At 44.3% G+C, this 21,139-nt stretch overlaps 1 protein-coding gene across 1 annotated transcript; it reads right to left on the bottom strand.

The window, feature by feature from the left end:
- Positions 1 to 8,597: 8,597 nt before the first annotated feature.
- Positions 8,598 to 9,049, bottom strand: LOC116887721 (60S ribosomal protein L21-like). The gene has a single exon (XM_032889318.1). The coding sequence runs from the start codon at positions 9,024 to 9,026 to the stop codon at positions 8,598 to 8,600; it is 429 nt and encodes a 142-aa protein (XP_032745209.1). The 5' UTR covers positions 9,027 to 9,049.
- Between the last annotated feature and the right edge of the window lie 12,090 nt (positions 9,050 to 21,139).

Here is a 21,139-nt window from a genome sequence, read left to right on the forward strand (position 1 = left end):
AAAAACAGATCTTTTTCCTTACACCAGTTATAGCTCCTCAAATTTATTTTATTTTCAAAATCTGGGTCTGTTTCATTTATAAGCCACACCCTATATATGAAACAAATTCTTATAATGTATAATATACCACACAGCACTTTCGAATTGTCCTGCAATGGACCCACTGTGATGAATCCCCAGAAAGCTTGCCAGACACTAGATAGAGCAGACCACTGATATGGGCCTTAGCGTCCTGACCATAGGCTAAGTCTGAGACAAGTCTGAGCCCAATAAAGGAAACAGAACTCAGAATGCTCATGTTACAAGAACATGACTGAGTCAATGTCTCCTGACATGTAAAATTGCTGATCTGCCTTAGTGGTCAGAATTGGAATAGAACTGGCTGGAGTCAATATAGTGGAACGATAAAGTTCCAAAATTCACTTCTACTTTTGGCATTTACCAAGTGCTTACTCAGTGACAGGTGGTCAAAATGAGAAGGTGAGGTGTTCATATACCATTTCCCTCCCATGTGTAATTGAGCATCTCTCCATTTCCTACCTCCAACTGTCTGCTCAGCCAATATTCCACATGACCATGTGCATCTCATCCGCTCTGAGATTCTTACTCAGGCTATAGTCAAGGACTGGGGTTTTTTACTTGAGTATTTCTTATGTACTTTGGCAAAATTGTTTTGTTCCCCGACAGTTTTCATTCAACAACCCAGTGATTTCTGTTCTTACTAGGATATTCATTGCAGATACTATTCCATGATGGTCTTGATGAGTGTTGCATTGTTGTTCATATGTTTTAAGCTCTTCCAGTTCATTCTCTGATTCCTTCAACCTGACTGGGGTCTTTTTTTTTGCTTTTATTCAACAACCAGTGACAGGAAGATACTATTCGTGATGGTCGGGTGTTGCATATGCTACTGCCTTGCTTTTTGCCCACTGACAGGAAGTGGGGCATATTACCAGCCCTCACCCAGCTTCCCTTGAATCCTTGGACAAAAGACATACACTCAGTTTGTTTCTTGGCACAATGACTGGGTGTTGATATCTCCAACCTGGAAAGTGTGTCCTTACAAATTTATTATCTCCATCTCTCCATCTGCCCTAAACTTCAGTGGCTAGTCCCACGTAAGCCCTGTCAAACATGTCTGGCCACCCACCTATAGTGGCCACAGACCCCAGCTCTGCTCCCGCCCCCAAGACCTCTCATGGTTTCTGGGTTCTTCTCGCTCTATCATAGAAAACCCCTCTCCCCTTTCTTGTGTGGACCCACAAGTCCTGCCTGTACCTTCCGCCCAGCAATTAGCCCCTGCTTTCTTTACTGACAAATCAATAACCAATTGGAGAACAGGACCTTAGCACCGGAACTGCCCACTTCAAAAAAATGATTATCTAGAGCTGGAATTACCTAGTAGACAGAGCTCTGGGCATGTCTGTGAGAGTTTCTAGATGAAGTCAACTAATGTGACCCCCATGAAGGAAAAGGAATACACAAGCTGAATGAAAGTAGCCGCTGTCTTTCTTTGCTGACTGCAGATGCAAGATAAACAGCTGTTCCAAGATTCCACATGCCATGATGGACAAGAGCCTCAAACTGAACTATCAGGAACCCTTCCTGCCTTAAGGTACTGTTCTCTGTCATTTTGTCACAGCATGGAGAATGGTCACTGGAAATACTCTTCTAGGTTCTGGAGGTAAGAGGCTCTGCCACAGCAGGACGCTACAGAAGAGAGCATGCGTCTAATCTCCTGCCAGATGGTGATAAGGCTAAAAAAGAGGGACCCTGGTGTCTGTGTCCTGGCAAGTGCGTGCAGCAAAGTCCTCAAAGATGGGAAGCCTTCAAAGCAAAGAGCTCAGTGCAGTGGACTGGAAAACCCAGACAGAGAAGCCTGTGCTTGCAGAGAGCTTCCAATGCGAGCAATCTTGTTTCACTCAAGAAAGATCAGGGAAGGGCTAGGAGAACATTCAGCTGAGGTGGTGCTTGCTGAGCAAGTATGGCTGTCAGGTTTTGGATCCCCAGAGCCCACATAAAAGCCTGGCTTGTATGACAGCTGCCTATAATCCCAGCACTTGGGAAGCAGAGACAGGGGATCCCTGGGGCAAACAGGCTGTCTAGATTTGCAGAATCTGGGTTCAGTGAGAGACCCTGTCCCCAGTATAAACTGGAGCATGGTTGGAAAAGACTCAATATTAACATCTGGCCTATATGAACATATGCACCACACACATAAGAATAAGGATAAACTTATGCACAACACACATACACTATACACACATATACCTACTGCATACACATACATACACTAATATACCTACTGCATACATGATACATACTCATATACCCACCAGCACATGTCAGACACATATCCATATACTGCCCATACAGCACATACACACACACAGACACACACACAGACACACACACAGACACACACACACAGATAGAGAGAGAGAGAGAGAGAGAGAGAGAGAGAGAGAGAGAGAGAGCCTGAGAGGAACTGAAGTATAGCAAGCAAGGAGCAAGGTGGGGAGGGATGGCAGGAAATGAGGTCTGTCTGATCGATCATCTGGTGAAGGGGTGCAGGTAGGGGTCATTTTGGCTTCTGTTAGGAGACCTTATTAAGTGGATTGATATTTTAACGATTTTGATATTTTAACTAACATAATTGTTTTATTTTGATGGGGCTTCATATTCATTAGTTTTAAGCTCTGAACATGGATTTATTTTAAAATATACCCCTAGGAATTGAACAGGGGTTCCCAGTCTCCCCACCACTGGCTCTCTCTGCTTTCTGTTTTGTTTTTGTTTCTGTTTTTGTTGTTGCTACTGTTTTCTTTACAGTAGTCATTCCACATGCATCAGGGGTCTAATTGGCCTAAAGTATGAAGCATCCTATAACATGTAGACACATATTTGTTCTCTCTGCTTGCTACGAGGACACAATAACCAAACACACAAAGATGCAGGATTCAGCACCCTGCCTAGCACTCACCAGCCACTCAAGTTTTACACTTGTGTCACCAGATCATCGGACAGGGGAGAATAGAGATGGCTCCCTCTATGAACCCTAGATTGGCTCATGTGAGCATATTGGGTAGCAAGCAAAATGCCTGATGTCTTTTACCCCAACAACGGATTGGGTTTGAACATAGATAATAAGTGTGGGACTACTCCAGGGAGAGTGGGGGCAGAGCTTGGAAGTTTGTGGGAGGGGCAGAAGGCAGAAAGTATTCCTGACAGAGCCACTGCAAGATTCCAGAGAGACATGACGAGAGCCCATCCCCTGCACACATATTTTCCCCATTGTACTCTTTGCCTCTTCACTCTGGACTATTTCCTTGGCTATGCAGATACTTTCCAGACAGCTTTTATTTGTCTAATTCTACTTGGGCTTTTGGGCTCATATCCAAAGGTCAATACCTGGACTCCTGTCTTCATAGTTGCCCTCTGTTCTCTTCTAATAGTTTTGACCATCTAGCTCTTACATATAAGTCCTTAATCCATTTTGAGATTGCTTTTGGACTCTTCCGTGTGTGGATAGCCAATTATTCCGACACCCTTTATCAAATAGATTATCTTTTCCCTATGGGTGTTTTGGGCACCTTTGTTGAAAGTCAGTGGACTGTAAATGCCTGGGCCTATTTCTGGGCTGACTATAATTTAGTTGGTCCATGTGTCTGTTTTTATGTAATACCATGCTGATAAGGAGAATGAATGTACAAAATGCGTCTTACGTCAAAGTAAGGCAATAAAGTGAAGGTCCGTCTAAACAGGCTGTGCTCAAAATAAGGCAGAAACGGCAATCCTGGCACAAGAGAAAACTGCTCAAGATCAGGAATCTCCAGATGAATCCTAACAAAAATGCCTGAGAGCTGTCACCCTGCTGCATGTGGAATGGCTACTGTGAAGAAAACAGCAACAACAAAAACCCCACAAAGCAGGGAGAGTCAGTGGTGAGGAGACCGGGAACCCCTGTGCACTGTGGGTAGGACAGTAAATTAGCACAGACATTTTACAAAACAGCATGGGGGGTGTGTGTTCCTGAAGGAGCTAAAAACAGAACCACCATATGATCCAGCCATTTTTCGACTGGGCATGTATTCAAGAATTATGAAATCGATATGTCAAAGAGATCGTTATAAATTATCTTTATATATTTTTATATAACAGAGCGCGACCCAGCTTTATGAAAGAAAGATATCTTGTCATTTGCAGCACCGGGGAAGGACGTGGAGGATATAATCCTGGTTAGAAGACACGTGGCCTAGAAGGATAGATAACTGTTGATCTTTCACATATGGAATCTGAAATCACTGAAGTCATTGAATGGCTGAGTGGTGGTTCCGGAGGACGAGGGTAGGGAGCTGGAGATAAACGGGATGATGGGAGTCTGGCCTTGCTCACTGTGGGAGGAGGGAAGTGGAATATTTTAGGAGATACTGATAGTCCTTGCTAGGAAGAAAGAGAGAGTGTGACCGTGACACTTTGCCCTTTGTAAAATGCTCTTTTTGTGCCTGCTAATCTTGCTTTCATCCTGAGAGTCTTAGATCCACCCTCACCCTGGAGCTGATTCCCCTCATGCTCCCTCAGTCACTCCCTAGCTTTTCTGGACAGATGCTTTTTCTCTTCCAGAAGGACACCAAAGGCTGCAGACCTTTCTTATGCCTGCCTCCTCGGCTATATGCACGCCTCCCCTGCCACTGTGCTCCTCAAACAAATTGGTTAAATCCCCAGGTGCTTCTTCTGTTTTCTCTAGCAACCATTCATTCTTCGCAATTACAAGATCCTGCTGTGAACACCAATCCACATTCCCTTAACATGGGAACAGCATGTGCCGGTTGTAGGAATGCACCCCACTGTCCAGACTTACTGTTTCAGGATTATGGTTTCTAAGAGAGATGGCTCTGGTGTTTGGTAACCTGCCTTGAGGATATTGTGTAGACTTCGCCTTTGAAAACTTGTTATTTATTGATTTTTAATATTTACGGGAGATCTCACCACAAAATGTGCAGAAAACAGAAAAGGCCTGGTTTTAAAATGGGATAGAGAGTGACCCTAATAATTAAGCCAACTCCTTCAGGTAGTACATCCGGCCTGCCCACTGGGACTCTCTTGTGTGTAAAATACTATTCAAGAAAGTACACCCCTATCAGCCATGCTGCTCCAAGCAGGGGCACACATTCTTTTCAGGATGCTCCATGAGGACAGTAATGCCTGGAGAGAGAGGAGACAGAACCAAAACTGAAGGATGGGAACTGTGAGAGGAAGCAGAGTGCCCCTGCCCAGACCGGTGCCTCTGTGCCTTTTACTTTCGATCTTTAGTGTTGGCTCAAATTCTGACACTCTAGGAGCTAGAGGGTCTAGAAACATCCATCTATCTGCTATGCTGGTATCTGCATGCTGTGTGGTAGACACAGCATGCATGGGCTGCAGGACTAGAAAGTTCCATGTTAACACCATTACAGCTAAGAACACCAGCAGCCGCCATCACAAGGGCAAACATGTAGAGTCAGCTGTTTGCCAGGCACTGTTCTAAACACTTTATTCAGGCTAACCCATCTAATTCTCAAAACAAAACAAAACAAAACAAAAGCAAAAACCAAAAAAACCAAAACAAACAAAAATCCCTAAGAGCACTTGGAAGGCAGAAGCAAGTGGATCTCTGTGGTTTGAGGTCAGCTGTGTCTGTATAGTGAGCTTCAGGGCAGCTAAGGCTACATAATGAGACCTGTCTTAAAAACAAAACAAAACAAAACAAAACAACAACAACACAGATAACTCCTACGAGAAAGTACTATTACATCTCCATTTTAAAGAGGAGAAGTTGAGGCCTGTTTAGTCAGCTGTACATGGTTGAGACAGTGAGCAGTGGAAGCATCAACAGTTCCCTGGAGCAGCTGGACTTTAACGTCATTGTTTAGTATTTTGCCCAAAAGCCACACACCTGGGGCAAGTCCTGGACGGTCCTGGAGTTTGTTACCCCAGCTCTGAAATAGTGATAATGGTACCGGCTTGGCAAGGTGATTTCGAGGGTTCAGGTCGCAAGTATTTAGTAAATCATAGTGGTTTAGAACAGTGGTTCTCAACCTCCCTAGTACTTCCACCCTTTAATACGGTTCCTCATTTTGCACTGACTCCCAACTATAAAATTATTTCTGTAGTTACTTCATAGCTGTAATTTTGCTACTGTTAGGAGTGGTAATGTGAATATCTGTATTTTTTTTTTTTGATGGTCTTAGGTGACTTCTGTGAAAGGGTCATTTGACCCCCAAAGGGGTCACAATCCATAGGTTGAGGATCACTGGTTTAGAGGAAAGATTCCTGAGTGGAAAGGTCTCTGAGCAGGTTTTGATTGTATGCAACAGGTGAAAATGGAGTTTCCTGAAGTGATATCGGACATCTGAGATCGCCACAGTTTAGCTTGCAGGACAGTCTCTCAGATGAAGGATTTCCTGCAGGACACTTATGGGAGAGTGTTCTTGGTAACACACAGCATGGTGGAGTAGGAGAAGGAGATGTGAGCAGAGCAAGTGTTTTTGGCTGGGGTAAGGTATAGCAAAGGCCTCAGTTGATCTTACAGGAGAGTGTCCTCATGAAGGCCACTGAAGGGAGGAGGTATTACCTGGGAAGGTTGTAGTCTTGAGTGGAGGGCAGCTGTTGTGGGGATATCACAATGTTCATGGCAGCTCTAGAAATGCACACCATTCTGATGGATATCTAGAGCTATACATCATAGCCTGCCCCTAACTGGAGGTAGTAAGTAGGCTTGAAGTGGCTAGATAGCCCAGCTGAGAAGAAAATAGCCAGGCTGGACTGGGAGGAAAAGGGGGACAATTAGAGCAGGGCCTCTAATTCTAAGGGCTAGCTGTAAGCTGAGTGTACCTATATGAGTCTAGCCTGGGCACACAGCAGCAGCCTAATGATCAGAGTAAGTGGAACCTGTTGATTGAAAATTCTACAAAGACTAGATCTAATACAGAATTTGAGTGTAATGATCAGAAGGGGAGAAATTGGGAACGAGGGCAAAATACTAAATATCCATCAAATGTCAAAAATCAAGCACCAGGAGACTCCTGAGCACATCTCTGAACAGAGAGTTTGTGAAAAAGTTCCAAGAATTTCTGTTCTGATTTCCTTGTGCCTTTGAAATGTGGCTTTAAAAGCTCTCCCACTAACAGTTTTATTTATTCTGTGATTTTTTTTGTTTTTCTGCAGTTTGGGAGATGAAATTCACAGTTTTGTATATATAAAGCAAATGCCCCACAAGAGTTAGGTTATTTTTCTACTTTTTGGATCTGTGTTGGTCTTATTACTTGCTTTGACGGATGAGAGGCTAAGGCACTGATTCGGTGCCAGTTCTGAACCTAAGCTTAAGAGGCCTTGAAGGGTGTTGATTTCTCATGCCATCCTGCTCCATCTTCCCTGTGACTTGTGGAGAGATCTGCTGACAGATGTGGGCCAGGAACTGGCCATCTTTGCCAGAACATTCAGACTTGGAAGATTCTAGCTGGCCCTCATATGTGTAAGAAAGTCCAGACAAGACTAGATGAGCCCACTTAGCTCTGGATACTGTAGAACAATGAGCTATATAGCTAAAAGCCTTAAAATTTGAGGTAGGTTTTTTATTTAGCAAAAGCTAACTGATACATACTACTAACATGTCCTCTCCTCCTACACTCTGTGTACAAATGCTTTCTCTAGTTTCCCTACCACATGAATGAAAGATTGTACAGAATAAAATCTTTTCTGAGCAGATAGCTCATGAACAACAAAATGGCTATAAAGCCACCCAGAATTCCAGAAAGTGCCAAGGTTGAGAGCCACCTCATGCAGAAGGTGTCATATAGAGGTCCCAAAATAGGACAGAAATGGGCTTGTGACGATTCAAGAGTGATTCTTATACTCAGTAACTCATAAGCTCAAGACCAGGCTGCAGTCTACAGAAAGAGATCGCATATGCACACACAAATAATAATAATTTAAAACAAAATTATCTTATAATTCAGAAACCCCACTTATTTTTTAAATCTAGATTTATTTATTTTATTGTTTTATGGGTGCGAATGCTCACCTCTGTGTATGTATGTATGTACCATGTGAGTGCCTGGTGTTTGAGGAGTCCAGAAGAAGGTATCAGATGCCTTGTGACTGGAATTACAGGCAATTGTGAGCTATCCTGAGGATGCTGGGAAGTTAACTTGGGTCCCCTGCAAGAGCAACAAGTGTTCTTAACTGCTGAGCCATCTCTCCAGCCCCAGCATCCTGCGTTTGAGTCTTTTTCATCTTTCCACTCTCAGGTGTGGTACCTTCCTGTTCTGTTCTGGTGATTCCATGGCAAAGAGCATATGTGCTTCCTACCTGCAGATTTTTTTTTGAGGTATAATTGACAAATGGAGGTGACAATTGTACTTAATTCAAGTTGCACAGTGGGTTAAGAGTAGTATAATCAGTCAACACAGCCATTTCTTTATGCAGTTTCCTTTGTGAGCTCTCTCTCTCTCTCTCTCTCTCTCTCTCTCTCTGCAGTCCAGGTCCTTTATTTCCTTTTTGTACATTAGGCCATGAATTCGTATGGAATGGGCTCCAGCAGCTCAGGCTCCTTCCCGTTAGTCCTCACAGTGGGCTTCTCTGGTTGGCGCAGGCTGGCGCTTCAGCTGAACCCAGGTGCCCTTCTCTTTGGCTTCCTTTTTCTTCTGATCGTTCTCCTTCACCCGCTTCAGGAAGCTGTCTCTGCTCTTTGAGTGCTTGATGTGCTCAATCGGCACATTGATCCTCTTGGCCAGAATCTTGCCTTTAACTTGCTTGTTTACAATGATGCCCAGGGCATGCTGGGTGACATTGTAGACTCTTCCGGTTTTGTCGAGGTAACACTTATGGGGCATTCCTTTTTGAACAGTGCCCATTCCCTTGATGTCTACAATATCACCCTTCTTGTAGATTCGCATGTATGTGGCCAAAGGAACGACTCCATGTTTCCTAAAAGGTCTGGAGAACATATACCGAGTACCTCTCCTCTTTCCTTTTGTGTTCGTCATTTTGACGAGTTACTGGAAGATGACTGCCGAGGCCGAAAGTGTGAGGTCTCTTCTATTGGTAAATTTTAGGTGTCCAGGAAGTGTTACAAACTTCGATCTCTTCTGTGTATTAGAATAACTGAAATTTGTACTCTGCGACCAGCATGCATTTCCTTAACTCCCCAGTCCAGGAGTGATTGCCGGACTGTTTCTAAGCATTCGGCCCTTTTAGATTCTACATCTAGGTGCCGTTACTGATGTTTGTCCTATTGCTGACGTATTTCACTTATCGCAAGACTTTGAAGGTTCCCCCACATTGTGTTAAATCACAGGGCTTTCCTTTTTTAATTTTTAATTATTTTTTTATTAAATGGCTGAATGACATTCCATTTTGCTTACAGATTTTCTTTACCCAGAAATTCTTTGGTTGACACGTGGTCTGTTTCTACGTCATGGATATTTTAAATAGCTTCAGTAAACATCTGAATGTAAATATCTCTTGACAGTCTTGCAGGACTGCTGGATCATAGAATAGTTCTTTTTTTAACTTTTTAATTTACTGTTATTGTGTGTGTGTGTGTGTGTGTGTGTGTGTGTGTGTGTGTGTGTGTGTGTGCATATACACATAGTGTACATGTAGAGATCAGGCACCAGTTCTTTACATCTACCTTTACAATTATTTATTTTTACTTTTAGTGTATGTGTGTTTGCCTGCCTGCATGCATGTCCATCATGTGCATGCCTGGTGGGTGTCTGTGGAGGCAAGGGGAAGGTGTCAGATCTCCTGCAACTAGAGGCTTGTGAGCTACCATGTAGAATGAACTGGGGTCTTCTGCAAGAGCAGTAAACAGCTTTAAAAACAAGATTTATTTTGCCGTGTGTGTGTGTGTGTGTACGTGTGTGTATGTGTGTGTGTGTGTGTGTGTGTGTGTGTGTGTGTGTGTGTGTGACCTACACGTATGTATATGTACTGCTGTGATCCTGGTGCCCATAAGATCAGAAGAGGGCACTGGATCTCCTGGAACTGGGGTTAAGTGAACTACCCAAGTGGCCACTGGAAATTGCAAGAGCAGCAAATATTCTCTCATCCCCACCTTGATTTTGAGGCATAGTCTCTCCTTTTCCTGCCATGCTGCATACTCAGGGATAGCAGGCCCACAAGCATCTGGCTGGCTCTCCTGGATCTGCCTCCCACTTCACTGTAGGTGTGCTGGGACCCGTATACACTTCAGCATCTGACTTTTATGTGGGTTCCAGGGATCAAACTCAGATAATCAGGCTTGGGCAGCGGGCACTTTAACCCACTGAACCATCCTGCCTGACCACTAATTTTAATCTTTTGAGAAACCTACGTATTGTTCCTTACTGGCTGCAACCAATTTACCTTCCCATCAGCAGTGAACCGTCGTTCCCTTTGCTCCACCGCTTCGTCCACACTTCCTGTCTCCTGTGGTTTTGGTCAAAGCCACAGCCTAACAGGTGTGAGTGGATATTTCATTGTGGCTTCACGTTCCACTTTCCTGGGGATTGGTGATGCTAAGTATCTTTGCATAGAAAATGTCTACTTAGGTCCTTTGCCCAATTTAAAGTCAGATTATTTGGTTTAATTATTTTTTATATTAATTTTTATGAGTTCTAATCACTCTTGCTCACCAATTCCTTCTCAGATATTTGGTTTGCAAATATCTCACTTGTTATTTGCATCCTTCACTGTGGAGGACCGCTCCGGAGTAGTTGTATTAATTCACTTCTGAATTAATACTTTTGAGGGCCTCTGTATTCTATGATTGCCCTGACCAATGTCAAGAGGCCTTGTGCTGTGTTTTCTTCTAGTAGATTTAGGGTTTCAGGAATTACATTTAAGCTCGTGATCCATCTTAATGTTTGTGAGTAAGTCTAGGGTTCTATGCCATTCTTTTGTGGATGGAAATTTTGTTTTCCCCACGCCTTTGATTGAAGACATCCTTCTCCATCCTGTTTAAGAAAACACAATTTTGTCATCATAGCATCATGTCAAGTATTATTTTACTGTCCATATTTGGACACATTTCTGGGCTCCTGAATCTATCTTTAATCTACTGGCTCTGCATATATTTTATGCTGTGTTCTTCCAAACTAGAGTTTGTTGTTCAAATTAGAACCATTCTTTCTGTCTACATCTGCTTCTCCTTAACTGAATGCAGGGGTCCAGAGTTGGGGTGGCAATTAATTTAGAATTCCCACTCCACATCTAAATTGTGAAATTGTCTACGTGTCAAATAAAGCCTGCAGCTCAGTGTGTGAGTGTGTGGGGGGAGTGTGGTTTCTTTGGTCAGCTAATTAGTTGGCTTTCCCTGGCTTTGTAAGGTTTCCCTCATTCCTACAGCATTTTTTGAAACTTGTACTATGGGTACTGTATTGTACCAGTGGTTTTATGGATACGATTTTATGAATGTCTCCATTTTCCAGATAATAAATAAAGATTCAGAGAAGGTATAGAACTCTCCTAAGGTCACGCAGATAGTAAGTGACACAGACAAAGCCATCAGCTGGCTTTTGAAGTTTTGAAATCAAACCGGGAGTTGACATGTGGTTGCATAAAATTAAAAAGCTCTGGACAGCAAGGGAAACAAATAATTGAAGAGATGGCCTATAGAGTGGGTGAAAAAAAATCTTTCCTAGCAGGGTATTAATGTCCACGGTATATAAAGAATACCGGTATATAAAGAATACTACAGTAAACTACCAAAAAGGACAAAGTTTAATTAATTAATAAGTAATGAAATATATTGTTCTTAAATGAAGAATTACAAATGGCTGATAAACAGCAAGAAACATAAGCCCCTCTTGAAAAAAAAGGTTCCATTGGGAGGACTCTTTAGTCTCTCATGAAATCCAAAGAGAAGTTGGCAACTGGGCTTCAGACCTTCCTTCAAGGGATGTGGAAGCCTTCTACACCAGCATTCTTGCAAAGGGAATTCTCAGCCTGACTCCAGCCTCTGCTTTTTAGAGAGATTTTCTACAGACAGAAGCTCTGAAGACCAGCCTGGGGCCACCACAGCTTCTACTGTGGGAGTGGATCTGTCACATCATAGACATGTGATTTCATGCTATGTGGGGAAATAGATCAGTCTCAGGGAGTGTGGCATTGTGTGGCTGGCCCACGTTCTCTCAGCTCTGCTCGGCACATCAGCCACTCCTCCATCTCCTTTAAGATGAATGAAGGGGTGGGAAGATCCTGGGAGAAGGTCAGAGCCAGATGGACTGCATAGATTCTTGGACCAGTGGAATCTGTGGAACTAGGAAGAGATTTGTGGAGTTCCCAGCTCTGGTTAGAGAAGCTTGCTTTGGTAGTGATTAGTGGTTAACCCACTCATGACCATCAAGGTGCTGATGCCCACTCTAAGTACCCAGTTTTGAATGGGTCATCAACATCAACCTCAGTCTATCTAAAGCTTGGGGACCTTCACAAAACAGGGTATAGGAGGGTGGGAAGGGTAAGAGCTGTTCGGAGGGGAGGAGAGCCATGAAATGCTGACTTCTGAACACACATTTTTGTTGCACACATCAGCTTATAGCAGCTGTGGTTATTGGCATACAAAATTCCAGCATGGATGGAGAAGCCAGACCCCTCCTGTAAGGAGGAGTTATTGGCAATTTATGGCCGCTAGGTGTAGGAGAGTCACTTACTTTTGGGGGCTTCATGCTCCAGTAGATGGCCTCACACCCATGAGCATATGGGTGGTGCTAACTGGACTCAGTTATTAATAACAACAGTGAAAGCAACTGGGCATGCAGTCGGAAGGGATTGGGTTGGGGACATACTAAGGGAAATTGGCAGGAGTTAGTAATGGATGAAGGTGGTCAATAAACATTGTATAAATTATGAAACATTTAGATAAAAATATTCACAACCTCTCAAAAAAAAAACAACCAACAAAAGTCAATGCCTTGTTTTTAAAAATTATTTAGTGCAAAGTATGAGTTTTATCACAAATATAGTTACTCTTGGCTCATGTTCTTTCTCAGATTACCTTTCCTTGTTCTTCCTCACTGGTCCCTTCCTGTCCCTCAGATAACCCTCCTTCTACTTCATTCATATGCTTCACATCCAAGATAAAGCACAGTTCTATCTTTCTTTCCCCACCATCCATTGTTGTTACATGCTTCCCCTTCTTTAAATGCCTCTGTACCCTCCATAGAGTCTCCTTCTACTTTCATGTACCATATTTATGTGAATCTAGATTCTGTGTATGAGAGAAAACATGCATTATTTTTCTGAGTCTCAATAGCTTCACTCTTAACTGCTAGATGGCACTGTCTAGACTCACATCTGGACTTCATCCTGGTGTTTAAGAATCATAGTCTACAACCAGCAGGCCCTTTAGAACATGACAAAATGTGTACCACTGCCAGTGTACTGAATAATGCAAGAGGTCAAGAGAGCATGCCAAAACCAGGGAGACATTAGCACCTCGCTCTGGTTTTTGGTATTGGTTGGCAACTTGATTGGATCTGGGATGTGAGTCCCAGGAAGAATTAGCTGAGGGGACGACCCTTCCCCAGAGTGAAGCATTTTCTGGTGGGAGCTCACATATAAGGAAGTCCGAGGGAAAGAAGGTATTGCTTTTGCCTGCCCATCTTCACTCCTTGCTCACGAGTGCATCTACCTGCTTCCTGCTACTGCTGCTGCCATTCTTCACTGCCATCGGATCCCTTCTTATTTGGTCTCCTGGTGTGGACTGAAGACCATTAGCTCTTCAGGAATCCTCTAGGTCTTCATTATCAGGTTGAGGCTACTGAGACATCTAGCCCAGTGGACTGAGCAGCGATCAGATTCTCAACCTTTCTAGTGTGAGACAGTCTCTGTTAGACTACCCAAACTATAGTGTGTAAGCCTAGCTAAAACATTGCCTTTCAATATGTATGCATTTTATCAGCTCTCTCCAGAGAAGCTGGATTAACATGCTTGCCTAATAGCTGTAACTCATAGATTCCTATGATGACACATGGATCGACTCATTGTAACCTCACAGGAAATGTGAAGGTAGGCGGGATAGCAGCTTGTGACTGCCATCTGATGGGTGAAGAAAGGGGGCTCAGGAAGGTTTTATTCCATGTAGAGAACTCCAGCTTTCTTACCTCTTACTTCTCTTTTTACCCTAATGGAATGCTTGTATTTGCTGGTCCATGGACTCTCCAATGGCCCTGGACTGGAAGCACAGCAGAGAGCCTGACTTCTCTGTTCATGCTCTGACGGCATCTTAGGCAGGGAAGCCTGGTGACCCTCTCTATTTCCTCACAAGTGAGAGGATCAGAGAAGAGTCATTTGTCCCAAGTTGTGTAGCTGGCCTGCACCTGCCTATCTGCTGGAAACATGGCTTTCTTGAAGAGGAATCTAGTGGTACAAGGAACAGAAGGATAACTCCACTCTGTGAACTGTGACTAATGACATTCCAGACTCACTTTGCTGGCCTTTGCTGTGCCTCAGACTGCACAGCACCGAGAGATACTCAGTATTTGCTCAGCTTCTGCTGTTCTTCTGCTATCCGTTTCTTCACTGTGTGCCCGGTTCAGTCCTCTCTTCTGTGGATCTTTGCCTATGGACCTTCTTGACAAGACCCAACACTTTTCTTTTTAACCATTGTAACCAAGATCCCTCCTTCTTCATCTCTGGAGCCCTTCCTTCTATTTACCATCTAAATGGGTTTGGATCATCACTACTGGGCAGCCTTCTTAGAACATAACTTAGGTGTGAGCAGTGCTGGGAAAAGGTGCCTCACAAAGGAGGCAAGAATAGAAAAGAAGAGTTCCCTTGTGGTCACATTTTATGTTTGAAGTACAGGAAACTAGCTTTGTTGGGAGAGTCCCTTGAGGCCAGAGCATAGGGCATGAAAGCTAGAGATGAGCTCAGGGGTCACCCCAGATCTGACACACTATATGTGGGCACTTGCTCTACCATGAAGACTGGATGCTCCATTTTATGCAGTTTAAATGATGAATGTTTATTTTTCAGTGTAGGTGAAAGTGCGTGAGGAGCTGGTGCCTACTGAGGCACCTTCTCATGTCTGTCTTAGATGATGATGATGATGATGATGATGATGATGATGATGACGAGAGAGAGAGAGAGAGAGAGGATTTGCATGTCTCCCATTCCAAGATTACCAAGCCCGTTACAATAACTCTGCCCTCACGACACAACAGCCTCTCATTTAACCACACCATCAACATCCTCACAAAGCAGAGTCAAGTTTCAGCATGAATTTGGGGGGAGCACAGTGGGGAATACAGGGGGATGAATTAGGAAAGAGTGAGGAGCTCAGTTTTAGGTTATAAGTAGGAGGGATATTCACTTGGAAATGGCCAGGTGTAATTGGGTGTTTGGAGCTTGGTGTCCTAAGAGACAGATGGGCTTCTCTACACTTTGTCATTGGAAGGTAGGGAAAGTACCCGAATGATGAGAGTGCTCATAGCTGGGGACATTTTGCCATTTTCTATATCAGGGGACAGTTGACAATGCCTAGAATCTCTTTAGTGTGCCACAAGGAAGTGGGGCTGGCTTCCAGGAGAGTGGGAAGAAGCCAAGGACATTAACATTCTATAATGCATAAGAGAGTACTCCATGGTTAAGTATTATCTAGCCTAGAGTGTCAGCTGTGCAGAGATTGGGAAACCTGGGTCAGGAAGAGTGGGGGCTCACAGAGGCAACATTGCTTGGCATGAAGAAGAGAGCCAGAGTCTGGGAACCCTGGCCATGCTACTCACGGCTTGAGCTGCAGGAGCCTTGACATCTTCATTTAGGAGACAGGGCTGCTAATGACTCACGGCAACAGGAAAGACGCACAGCAATGCCAGCCCTGGGCATGAATCAAGACAACCTTGGTTCATACTAGCGAAACTGTGTGGGTGCAGGGCTCTGTTTGCTGGTACATGCATCCAGAAAGAGCTGTCAGTGTTTACTGTGTCCTCTCCAGCATGCTGGGCACAGGGTATTCCACGGTGAGCAAACGGCTGTCCTTGACTTCTTGATTCCTTGTCAAGACTCTCTTCTCTCTCCTCCCTCCCTCCTTTCCTCCTCCCTCAATAGCTTTCTCATGGATGCAGTTAACAAGTTAAATGGCTGACTGCCCAAGAGCAATTCCTCACCTCTTTATGTCAGCTGGGTCTGTTTTTTCAGAAATGAGCATTGTTGGATGTGGGTCCTACATGTTTCCTCCAGACACGAGAACTTTCCTTCCTGGGCATCACAGTGCAGTTTCCTCTTGTGTTCTGTGCATTCTCCCAGTTTTAGAGAGTTCTATGCACTTAGACACTGACGTCTGTCCTCTTTCTTTCTGCCCCTACTGGTTTACAGAAATTCACTCAATTTTGAGTCTTTAAGAATCTCTTTCATGGCTAAACCTCAAATCCAGGGCTTCATGCACATTAAACCAGTGCTCCGCCATTGAGTTACACATAACCCAGCCCAAGTTTTGTCTGTAAAGCTCATGGGAGGTAAACAATGCAGACTTCCTGTGGTGGCGTTGACTCCAGACCCCCCTGGTGGCACTTGTCTTTCTAGATGTGGCTGCTATGGAACCCACAATACTGAAAAGGACAGGCATCTGTTAAGTTCTAGACAGGGAGTGAACAGCCAGGAGCCACAGTGCACACATGTGACACCAGCACTTAGGAGATGGAGGCAGGGAGGCTAAGGGGTTCGAGGCTAGCCTGGGCTGCAGGAGACCCATCCCACACAGTAAATAGAACCAGTTTGAATACCTCTGCACTTGGGGTTAACCGTTTCCTCTGTAAGCCTGTGGGTTATTATTACTTCTATCTCTATTATTTTTACCTCCATCTCTAAGCTTGCCCTGGGTAGCATTCCCATGCAGGCGTATATATGCACATTTCTACTTATATCCAAGTAGTTCTTACCCTGGTGCACACACCTTTTAAGATAAACCTGTTGAGATTTAGAAGAAGAAACAGTTCATGCCACAGAATCAGGGAGATGATAAAAGCGAAGGAAAAATCCAGACTCACCTTCTCTAAGCCTTGCTCTTTCTATTGGAACTCAGTCAGGGCACATTGGGACCCATGGAGGCTAGAAAAGGTAGCGACAGTCATTCGTAGCTGGAAAGTCACATCCCCTGTTTATTCCAGGGGTTCTTCTAGCTCATACCCTCTTCTAAAGGAATAATAGACACGGATTCAGAGTGCCGTCAACGAACACTGCAGAACCCTTGGTGTGAGCTATAATTAATAGAGATGCCAACTGCCAACTAACCAGAAAAACTCCAGCATCATAAATCTGTCCCCTGGCTTTTCACAAGAACTGATGGATGAGGAATTCAGCTTAAATATTTAACAATCAATAATTCAAATACCTATCCAGCCATTTGCAAGTTGGCATGTTTATAAATATGGGGGCTGCACTAAACTTGCATTTCATGTGAAACTCACTTAGAGTGGAGTAGAGAGGGATGGATTCTATATTCTATGAGAGAAGCGATTCCCTGCCGACCTTGGCTCAAGTTAAAATTTGTGAGTTTCTGGATTCCACCACAAACTATGGTGCATGCCCTCACATAGCCTGTGGGTGAACCAACCACAGATAGGGCTCTGGAAGGTCCAGTCATGCAGCTGGGATAAAACGTCCCCGCTTGGTCACCTTGTCTCTCTGTAGCTCCAGAGACAGAGCCTGTTCCATGCAAACAAGACAGTGAGCTTCTGCCAGGTCTGTGTTACAGGGCAGCCTCCTTCCTTGCCCTTCCCTTCTCAAACGCCAGGAAGGAGGTCCAGCTCTGGGTATTCTGGTCTGGTGGCGAGAGCTTCAGCTGTGTGTCCAGAAGCAGATGGACGTCTTGCCATCTGATTTTGCCCGTTTTCGAAGGAATCAAGTGTACCGTGTGCATCGGCTGCAGTGCTTTATCTGTACTCCACGATTATTGGATTTAATGCTCCCTGCACTTGCTGATTTATTAAACTTCTCTCTCTTCCAAGGCAGAATCAAAGCAGCTCCTTTGGCCTAATGGAGAGACACTTTGGAGGCACTTAGGGAAATCCGTGTTGATAAGACCCACAATGTAAAACAAGGGCTCTGCCCCACGTTGCCCTTGCATGGAAACAGCCTCTGTTATTTGTGCTTCCAGCACAGTTAATAACTCACCCTTTCCAGAGAACGGGGTGGGCGCTGGTGAATTCCTAAGACACTGCAAGGTGGAAGTGTAGGCCTGGGCAACGGTTGCCTGTTACATCTGCCTCCCTCCACCCACGCCTCCCAGATGAGCGTCTTCCTGGCCACGACTGTAATAGCCCAAGGGTCCCTAGGATCTGCATCTCCAGCCACCCCCTTCTCTGTTCCGTTTCACTTCCACTGGAAACAACCCTCTCAATCACCCTTCTCACAGTGGGGGTGGAGAAGGGGAACGGCCACACCACGGTGACAAAAGCAAGCTCCCAGTCTGCCTACCAGTCTCCAGGCTGGAGAGGGGTTGTGAGTTCTTTGTGCCAACTGTAATTCACAACTCCAAACGGCACATGCTCCGTTAATGAAAAGATTGCCAGGCAGCAGTGTGTCCTGTATGCAACTTTGGCTCCTTTCCGGGAAATCAAAATTCGTTCCTGGCAAAAGAGGACAAAGCAAGGAAAGCGAAGCTGCTCTTGCCGAGGCACGACGGTTGGCCTGCCTTGGATTTAGGTTTCCTGGCTGCGGAGGACTGGACAAGGGCAAGGGCAAGGGCAAGGAAAGACGACAAAGAGAAAGCGGAAGTGCTTTATGTCAGTTGTAGGGTGTGGTGTAGGATTTCCGGGAATCTGTTTAAAACACATTATAGTGGATACGTATAGTCAGTCTGGGTTGATTTTAAGGCATGTTTATAATCATTTTTACTGGGCAGCGACACTGATCAGAAAATTTGAAGAGAGACTGCTTTAGGAGGAGAGAAAACACAAAATTCACTGACAAATAAGTAAGTTGTTAGTACATTTAAAAGAAAGTGGTCAGTATGCCCAGAGTACAGCGGGCACGAAGGACTTTCTGAGTTCCCACTCATCAGAGGCAGCTCAGAAACCTGCCAGTAGCAGGTGCAGGGGGCTGGATGTAAAGTAGACTGAACAGAAATACCTGTTTGCGGTGGGGGGAGAGCGGAAGGGGAGAGGAGGGGTGTGGGGGAGAGGGGCTTGAGCAGAGGAAGTAATGGCTGCCTTATCTGTTCTCTTATTCTTATTCCTATGCTTACTCTTGCCCAGGAGGTGCACAGTGGCTGTGTAAAACAAGAAAGAACCCACATTTTCCTCAGAAGTTCCTCATTAGTCTGGGAAGGAGATGTCGTCTCCATGAGGGCCAGAAGAGCCTGTTTCTCAGATACTCCTATTGCTTCTTGCAGAGCTGCAGTTTTAGTTCACCGGTTTCAATATTTCCACCATTTTTTTCTTCCTACAAATAAGTGAATTGAGAGCGAGAGCGAGAGCGAGAGCGAGAGAGAGAGAGAGAGAGAGAGAGAGAGAGAGAGAGAGAAAGCAGGCCACATAGTTGGACCTAACATTCTTGTCCTTCAGAACTAGAGAATTCTCCCACCAGTTACTCCATGGTGGTTATAAGTATAATCTTAGAGATAGGACCTTATGCTACTAAACAGACTTGCAAAGACGTTTAATTAGGGCTTTATTTCTGTGAAGAGACACAGTGACAGGGCAACCCTTATAAAGGAAAACATTTAATTGTGGCTGACTTACAGTATAGAGCTTTAGTCCATTATCAGCACAGTGGGAAACATGGAGACAGTCAGGCAGATGGGGTGCTGGAGAAGTGGATGAGAGTTGTAGACCTGGATCCGAAGGCATCAGGAAGAGAGAGTGATATTGGGCTTGGCTTGAGTTCTGAAACCTCAAGTTCATGCCCATGCCCAGTGACATACTTCCTTCAACAAGGCCATACCTACTCCAAGAGGACCACTTCTCCTAATAACGACACTCCCCACAGGCCTATGGGAACCATTTTCTTTTAAACCATCACAGATGTCTAATGAATGCCACCAAGATGACGCAGGGGATAAGGGTGCTTGCCAAGTCTGGTCACATGAGTTCAATCCCTGAGACCCCTTGGTAGGACAGACTGACCCTCTCAAGTTGTCCAGTGACCTCCACATATGTGTCATGGCCAATGATACACATACATACACATATGCATATACATACCCATATACACAAACATATATATATACACATATGCACATATATACTCATATGCAAATACACATACAAACATACTAAGAAATGGGAAAAAAGACCTTGGCAATATACAAGCTAATTTTTCACACATAACAACTGGTTATAAGGATGGCTAAAAACCATGAGTATCCTCTGAAGACCTGGTCCTCACGTACCAAATCATTTCCTGCAGAAGCACAGTGTTCACTAACCCAGTATCATCATCATCTGGATTTCCCAGCTAAAAGATGGTTAAGTCTACAAATTTAGTGATTACATCCAATTGGAAGTCTCAAATTCACTTTTAACTATAACCCATGGCTGAAGTTTTGCTTGCCCCTCTCAGGGCCAGGAAAAGTCAGTCTCATATTTGGAATTCACTTTGAGGCTGGAAGAGGCCAGATTTAGATGGTTCTGTCTCGAAGGACAGAAACTTTGCCGCATTTTGGCAATTATTACTGACTGAAAAACCACCCAGTGAGAAAGTATAATAGTTTTAAACATAATTAGGATTCTATTTTAAGGGGAAATCATAAACTTCCCATTTAATGCTAATGTTTGATCTACTGTGAAGCGGGAAAGGGAGAAGCTATTACAAATTTGCTAATACCATCAAAACATACAAAGTGATAAAATGAGGCTCCATGAAGAGAGGCATTCGTCCCAAGTATTAGCCACAGTAATAGCTGAGAATCCGCACGAGAGAAGAGAATGATTCTGAGAACCAGTGAGCTACATCAGACTGCTTTATCTGCACTCTGTACGGTGGTGACCCTCGGTTGCTCCAGGGTTCTGAGCCAGGCTGACTGATCTCCAGCCCGGGGGACGCAGCTCGAGGAACCTCCACCACGGTGAGAATATCTACTCTATCCCATCCACTAAAATGGATGATTTTTGTGATTTTCAAAGCACATCTATAATATTTTGATAAAATTCACAAATAGAACTGTAAACATGTGTAG

The sequence above is a fragment of the Rattus rattus genome, chromosome 1, assembly GCF_011064425.1.
Source record: "Rattus rattus isolate New Zealand chromosome 1, Rrattus_CSIRO_v1, whole genome shotgun sequence".
Taxonomy (NCBI): domain Eukaryota; kingdom Metazoa; phylum Chordata; class Mammalia; order Rodentia; family Muridae; genus Rattus; species Rattus rattus.

Coding starts and splice junctions, on each gene's coding strand:
- LOC116887721 (XM_032889318.1), bottom strand. CDS start 9,026: ATGACGAACACAAAAGGAAAGAGGAGAGGTACTCGGTATATGTTCTCC.